Source organism: Primulina tabacum, chromosome 3 (assembly GCF_025594145.1).
Source record: "Primulina tabacum isolate GXHZ01 chromosome 3, ASM2559414v2, whole genome shotgun sequence".
Taxonomy (NCBI): Eukaryota; Viridiplantae; Streptophyta; class Magnoliopsida; order Lamiales; family Gesneriaceae; genus Primulina; species Primulina tabacum.
This window is the reverse complement of record NC_134552.1, coordinates 1,877,889-1,886,046: the sequence shown is the minus strand read 5'-3', so window position 1 is coordinate 1,886,046 and position 8,158 is coordinate 1,877,889. Positions and strand designations below refer to the sequence as shown.

General features: G+C 35.8%; 1 protein-coding gene across 1 annotated transcript; it reads right to left on the bottom strand.

The window, feature by feature from the left end:
• Nucleotides 1-1,735: 1,735 nt before the first annotated feature.
• On the bottom strand, nt 1,736-7,787 carry LOC142539232 (uncharacterized). Its single transcript, XM_075644527.1, has 3 exons — nt 7,428-7,787; nt 4,590-4,843; nt 1,736-2,317 (listed from the first exon to the last, which is right to left on the bottom strand). The coding sequence occupies exons 1-3, from the start codon at nt 7,690-7,692 to the stop codon at nt 1,964-1,966; spliced, it is 873 nt and encodes a 290-aa protein (XP_075500642.1). The 5' UTR covers nt 7,693-7,787; the 3' UTR covers nt 1,736-1,963.
• Nucleotides 7,788-8,158: the final 371 nt, after the last annotated feature.

Here is an 8,158-nt window from a genome sequence, read left to right as displayed (position 1 = left end):
TGGAAGAAAAATTTGGTGTCCTTCCTAGGTTGTTACTATCATATCATCAACTTTAATAAAATAGAATATACACACAAAAGCAAATTCTTTTTTTATTATATAAAATCAATTTTTTTTCCTTAAAAAAAAAAAGAGCAGTTCTCTTATGAGACGGTCTCACGAATCTTTATCTGTGAAACGGGTAAACTCTACCGATACTCACAATAAAAAGTAATATTTTTAGCATAAAAAGTAATATTTTTTCATGGATGACCCAAATAACAAATCCGTCTCACAAAATACGACCCGTGATAACGTCTCACACAAGTTTTTGCCCAAGAAATAACATCCTTTTCCTTGATATTTTCTTATCTCCATCGTTCACAATAGAAAAATTATAAGTAATTTATAAATAATGTGTAATAAAAATAAATAAGTGTAATGATGGATGATTAAAAAATTCCAAGGAACATTGGACATCACCAATGTGAAACCGCAAATCCTTTTATCAAACAGTTTATCAAATATTAAAATTATTTTATGCAAAAACAAACATCCTCTTCCTTTCAATTTTTTTAGTCGATATATTTTGCAATAAAAGTGTAAATAAATTGACAAATAAGACAAAGTAAAGATAATTAAGAGCAGCAAAGATACCCCCATAATAAGGAAAATTTATGGGAGCAGCAAAGATACAGCACAATCTGGAAATAGTTCAAGAATTTTTCTGAAAATTGTTTCTTGGAAATATATTTCTGAAGGTTAACTTAAAAATGATGGCAGTTTCATAGTTTGGCAGCTAGCTGTTCTCTTCGTTATCTTAACTCGATCAGAGGCTGCTCCTATTCGAACTAGGCTGCTCAACAGAGGGGCTCGAAGCTTAGGTTGCGCCTCCCCCAATACTTGAATTTTAGAGTGAATCATTTAATCTGAATTCCCTAACAGATGATTTCTAAAATGAAGACTGGACTAATCTCCTGTCATGGTCAGTTCCACTCCTACATATACTTATACTACAAATAAGAGAAGAGCACCTTAAATAAGGAAACCGAAGGTAGCTTAATCTTAATGAATTGAGAGCGGGAAAGGACTAAGAAAACCCCGTTCAAGGCGTAGATGGCGTGCTTTTGCTACTTACCTCAAGGAAGTTGAAGAAGCATCGTTAAGAGTTATGGCTTACTTCTAGGCCTTCGGGGAAGGGAATGTCCGTCTGCATTCAACAGTCATGTCATATAGTTCGATCGAGATTGACGCGGTGACGTACCAATATCATTGTTAGTAGAATGAATCTTTTTCCGACATCTCCTCTCCAAGGTTTGAGATCGCTAAATTGCGTCGTGGGCTAGTCCATGAGAAGTAGGCGACGAGGGTCTAAAATGATGCAATGATAAAATTATTTTTAAACCTGTGAAATATTGAATTGAAAAATATGACCGTACAAAAGAACACCTGAATATATTTTTTATTTTAAAAAAATCATATTATTTCTGAGTTCTTGTACCTAACTTTTTTTCCCAACAAATGATTCGATAATCCTCCATCCTACGATTGGGGGTAATAACATATAATAACTTACTTGATTTTTATTAATAAACCAATAAAAATATGCCATAAAGTTATATCAACACTAGAAAAATAAGAATAAGGAGTTTCAAATGAGAAAAAATATTGCATTTTTAAGAGAACAATAATAATGTAAAGTATTTAGTGATTGGCTCCTTTTTAGATATTAACAAATTAAAAGAGCAATAATCACTTGGCACGAATTTAAAAGGCTATAATTTCACATCAATGACTTCTTACAGTCGAATACCACATGCAAATTACATGTATGTCTCTTTCACCATGTTGTTTTAAAATATAAAAATTGTGTAAGATAGTCATCAAGATCCTCAAAGAAATTAAAAATGGTTATCTAGTGGATGATGAATCTGATCCAGAGAAACCCGAGTCGAAGCCGGCCGGGCATGCCACGTCGTGAAAACTAATAGTGGTGTGGGCCAGTGTCATAAGCACGGCCCCTTGGGTATGGAACTCTAGGCTCAAAGCCATGATCCCTGTTGTTACCTTGAAATCTACCACGCTCTCTGGATGAAGAATCATAGTAATCAGAATTGTATGCTCGGTGTTGTTCCCCGGTGGGGGTGTGCCCAGCGTTGTACCCACGAGGATCGCCAGGGCCCATGACACTCTTGGGATACTGCTCGGTAGCAATCTGGTCATACTGCAGTTTTCTAGCCTGAGATTCTCTTCGAAGAAACTCTTCTTTAAGATTGGCATGCTGGCCTCGGAGAGCAACAAGCTGCTCTTGATACTTCTCATTGATAACATTTAATCTCTGAGAGGTACATCATCACATGAATAGATTAAGAGCATCATAAGAATGCACCCAAATCCTATAATAAATTATCAAAGAACGTTTCGAATTCAGCCAAAAATGGATGCTTTTGAACCGTACAATTAAATTGACGGATAACTCCTCATGTCCAGTGAGACAAAGACTGTGAACTGCAAAATTTAAAATCCCCGAGAAAGGGTTCCTGAACTAGTGAAAATGATACGCACATCAATCTTGAAGACATTCTATCCGTGATTAGGTGCCATGGGCTCCTCCGCCCAAACCAAGAAAATTTTCCTATGAGAAATCCATTTAAAATAAGATCTAAGTGGATTGATATCTTTTGACTTTTATTTAATCCTTATCTTTTATTCTAGCTAAGTCTTGAATAAATGGGATAAAACTCATATTTAGGATTGTGAGTTAGGATAAATTAATCTTTTATTTTTAGTTAGGATATTGTGATATATTATTTTGGTTAGGATAAAGTGATATTTTATTTTGGTTAGCCATAACATTATCTCTTATGTACATTCTTTTATGTATTGTTTGATTGAATCATAGTTGTCAATAGCAAGTGTAGCGCTAGCTATAGTGGCGCTAGCTATAGTGCGTAGCGGAGCCCCATGGCTACATAGCGCTACGCGCACAACACTTCCACATAGCAAGCGCTATCGTCCCTGTCAACTAAATAGCGTTGAGGCGATTGCGGCGCTATAGGAAAGAAAAGCGTAAGGACACTTTTTTAAAAAATAATGCACAATTTTTTGGCTCATTTTGCACAATTTTTAGGACTATGAAATCAACGTTGATGTGTATCGTCTTCTAACTCATTCTTCTCCACTTCTCCAAGCCGTAACTAAACCCTACAATTTTCAACCGCTTCTATCGCCGGACATCGCATTGTCGACCGCCGGACATCGCACTGTCGGATTTATATGCTTGTGCCGCTTTACTTTCAAATAGACATCGCGTATGCACTATAGTCACGGGCAACATTTGTGCTATAGGGCGCAACAACTATGGATTGAATCGATAAAAGTGAAAGCATAAATTTTCTTAAAAGCCTAGTACTAAAAAATCGTGAGTATTTTTAGCGAGTCTCAAATCATTTCCGAGATTGTGAGGTTATCTTCTAAAACGAGCCTGAATTTCCATCTTAAACTCATTAACCTCCCCATAACGAGACGAGATCCATAACTCGGGAGCTTATTTTAGGATTCTAAGCTATCTTTTCATTTGAATAAAAAGACTTGGAATCATCTAAATCTATAGGATTTTTAGGGATTTGATTTCCAATTTGATCTTGTAAGCTCTATTATTTATAGGGCCAAAATTAACATGAATAAGATTATCATGGGGTTGTCTATTGTGAATTTGAGGATCGTTAGGAGATAACTTCTCGATTTCTTGAGTTTAAGGCTAGTTAAAGAGAACCCCATGATCTTTTAGCACTAGCCTTTTAATAAAATTTATGCTTAGCTTTTTATTGATTCAATCCAATAATATAAAAGAGAGCGCTAGCAAGAGATAATATTATCCCTAATCAAAATAAAAGACCACTTTATCCTAAACAAAATAAAAAATCATCATATCCTAAACAAAAATAAAATATTAGCATATCTTATCTCACAATCATAAATATGAGAATTATCTCATTTATTCAAAACTTGGCCGAGGAGCCCATGACATTAGGATTCTAGGAAAGTAGTATATTTCTATACAGCCAACTAGAAGTATCCAAATGGACTGTCAAGAATAAATACTAATCTACACACCAAAAAGCCAATGCAACCAACTTCTAGTTGTGTTAAACATGGTGTAGTTCGTATAGTTATGAAATATTGATGCTGATAATAATTCGTCCATAGATGTCAACTCAAGACCCAAGATAGTCAGCTTTTCAACAAAGAACACAAAATTGTAAGAATGTTTTCTTGTTGGCTGAGATTAGAAATGTGAAAACAATAAAAGTCAATTTGTAACAGGTCTTAGATCACGTAATGGCCGGAGAATCAAGCCTACTGTTAGATTATTATGATGATTAATTTGAGAAGAGGTGTCATCAATCATTAACAAAATTAACTAACTGCTCTGTCGTGGTGATAAAATCCTAAGTATCCAGTTTCAATTCATGGAAAATATGATCGGAGGATAAACAGAAAAAAAGAGGAAAAACTCAAGTCTAGTATTCTGTTCAGCCAGGATTAAGGAAGTTTATTTGGAAATCAGTCCAAAACAATGGCTCAACTAAAGAAAATCCAAAACAAACCTCTCTGTGCCTAGCATTTTCCGCATCCTCTGCATCATTTTGTTCCTTGCTCAGTTTCATGATATCGTCTAAGAATATCTGCTCAAGACCATCAAAACTCTGTATGGTGCGATTATCTTCATAGCCTATGTCCATATCCTCTTCACGGGGCTGAGATCTGGGATCCCCACCACCTTGCTTCTCAAATGGAATTCGAGGATCTGGCCTCTGACCCTGGTAATAGGTTCTAGGTGCTTCACGCTCACGCCCTTTACCTAAAAAAAAGGCCCCGATGTAAGACAATTTAGGAAAGAATGAAAGCCTTCTCTTCGTTCTTATTTCATTATCTAATGGCCTCTGGGGGTAACAAGGTGGAGGAGGTGCAAGGTTGTCATTGGCAACAAGTGGATGTTAGGCATAAAGGAGTATATAATTCCTCAGATAGCTTATTTCTTCAAATATTTAACGAAAATATTATGTAGGTACATCTAGAAGATCATTTGCTACACATGAAAAATTTGTACAGACATCCACAGACCTCAGTGACACCAAGAGAGGAAACCAGTTTACCAGTTTTCACATATTCATTTGACATCAAAACCTGCCTTTTCTCCAGATTAGATAAACCAAAGGATCAGACATACGATATAAGAGTAGAAAGATAAATCATAGTGATTCCAACAAGAATACTAGAAAGAAGCAATACAAGATAACAGAAGTTATGGTTCAAAAATATCGTCCTGTTGCACTTTCAGTACTCAGTAGAGAATAATAAGAAAAATCTCACCTGTCACGACATCATTGTCAATAAAATAACGAGCAGAGCTTCTACAGAATCTAGTACCGCTAGAATTTCAGAGAACAATTTTTGTTTCTGTTCCAAATACAGTAACCCCTCTACGACAACACTCTCAATTGTGATCAGAGTAAAAAATCAATCAGCTTAAGTTAGCACCCTGAAGTTTCATATTTCCTGTAAAGTCAATAGCTTATTTGTAAGAAAGCCATCAAGTTGAACCCTCTCAAACCAAAGGAACTTCAGACATGACAGATCCATTTAGTTGAATTTTTTTATCACAGTGGATGGAGATGTACAATTCTGGAAGTGGCTTGTATCATAACCCTTTTTTGCACTGATGAATTTCAGGTTACCACAGAACTAGACAGTCGCAGATCTCACTCAGTGTTCATTTTTATGGTTTCAGAACTACTGTTTAATGAATATTCAACTTATTTGTATTCATGTACGTACAATAAGGTGAATATGGCATTTGCACTTCCCACTAGACAGGCAGTTCAACAAAATACGTTCGAGTCCAAATAGGCTCTTCAATCTCTGATGAATGGTGTGTTCTACCGGTTGAACTGAGTGTTAGGTAAGTTTGCCAGCAACTTCTAACATGCTAAGTACTCATCAAAACAAAGAAGAGGACATTACAGAACTTACCGATAAGCTAATTTTACTCATGGCTTCCATGATTTCAACCAGGATAGTTAAGCTCTATGAGGCCAGACACTCCTAAATATTATCCCACACCACATCAGCTTATCAATAATATAGATACCCATCAAAATCTTTATTGGATGTGTTAATACTAAAAACTATGAGAATACTGTAGTCTATAACTGACAAGGTCAACTATAATATTCTGGCAAGTGGCGATCATCACCCAAACTATATCGAATATTGTGGACGCTACTTTTAAAATTTTAAAGCTTATTGATTATTGCATTTCAATCCAATGGTAATAAGGTAATCATAAATTGTTCTTAGATACACACAATCATATTATGAATATGTATATACATAAAGAAAAAGATCAAAACATCTCATTGTCATATTTTTTTTTTTTTAATTGCCATATTTCGTATCCAAGTTATCATATCAGTGTCCTTCATTTTATGCATCATAGGTTAAGCCATAAATTCAACATGCTGGTTTATCAGGGACTTCAGAGTCTTACACTTGGGACCATTTCTACAACTAGAAAGACAAACAACAGAACAGGTGAACATCTGCGCACTTAGAAACTGTCAGTTCACGAAGTGCACATGAGTTGCACTTAGCAACTGTCAGTTCACGAATGCACGTCTGTAAGTTTAAGAGTGAATATGCTGTATCATGCACCTACAGAACAGTATTAAAGTACGCTGTTGTTCCATATCCCTGATCTTCAATTGATTGGATGATAAAGAAACCGAAAAACCTCGGATTACCAACCCAAGCAGCATCGAAAAAAAAAGTAAAGTACTGAAATTATTTAATGCCGTGTATCTGGTCAAAGTCTCAATGAGAATTTAGATTTTGCACATGTATGAAATGCAATGAAATCCATATTAAAACTGATGCTGCTTTTAGTAGGGTGTAACAGGTTCTCTCTATCTCTCTCACACACACAAACATGGACAGAAATTGGACCTTAGTAATCGGATGCTCACGCATTAGAAAAAAAAATTGAGCAATAAGCAGGGATAGAAGCCACTCCCAGCTCCTATCCATCATCATGGTATAAAAGTTCATGCTGGCAAAACACAACATATATTATAGTAAAACTGAAACCATCCGCATCATTATAACCATATTTTGCTCATAAACTGTTGGCATACAATATGCTGAAAAAGAGAAAAATTGCGGGAAAGATTAAATTTGATTATCTTTTCATTTATACGCTCACCAAAAAAAAAAAAAGGCAAGCTCGGCCAAGCGGTACACTGCCAAAAATGTAACTATCCCACATAAGATTTAGCAAATGATGATCTTGAGCAGACCTAAAAATTAAACTAACAAAATTCCTATTTATATTGGGACAATCACTTTACAACATTTGAACGAAATGACTTTGGGCATATAAAACTTGCCTTCGGCGAACGGTGCGGTGGGAGACATCGCAGTTTGAGGCAATTTAGGCTGGCCACCGTCTCTTTCCCATCTCCATTGATTTTCATTTTGATGCCTCTGGCGACCCTCATTCTCTCCAAGAGACTGCTGATCTTCGTGACGCCCCTGGTAATATCCAGACTTGCTGTTTGGATGCTGCTGCTGATGCAATTGAGCGGCGGCGGCACCGTATGTCTGGTGGCCCACGCCGCCCGGGTCACCGCCGTAATGCCCTTGCCTTCTCATCTCAATGATTCACTACAATCAAGGATTAAAATATCAGTTTCTTTAGAGCAAGAAATAGGGGTTTGTCCTAAATTCCTAATTTACGAATGACGGGCAACATGAAACTTGGTTTGTGGATGAATCTGCAATTATGTTAAGTAACATGTTACCCCCATATTTTTTTTCCCCTTGCACTAAGACCCCAAAGATAATTTATTTTTTAAACAAACTAAAAAATAATAATGAATTTATCATCGAGAAAATTAACCCTAAAGTCCATTAACCCATTTTCCTTAAATACTCAATTCATTTGAAGAAAAAATCATTATTGTTGTGTCCAAATTAAATAAAAGCTCATTTAGGAACCAATTGTTGGCTATGATTAACATGCTCATCAATAATATCGAATTCTTTATAAGATTACTAGGCCGTTTTTGCACGCAAATCGAATAATGTATGTGCACGGATATGTTTCTTACATTTTTCA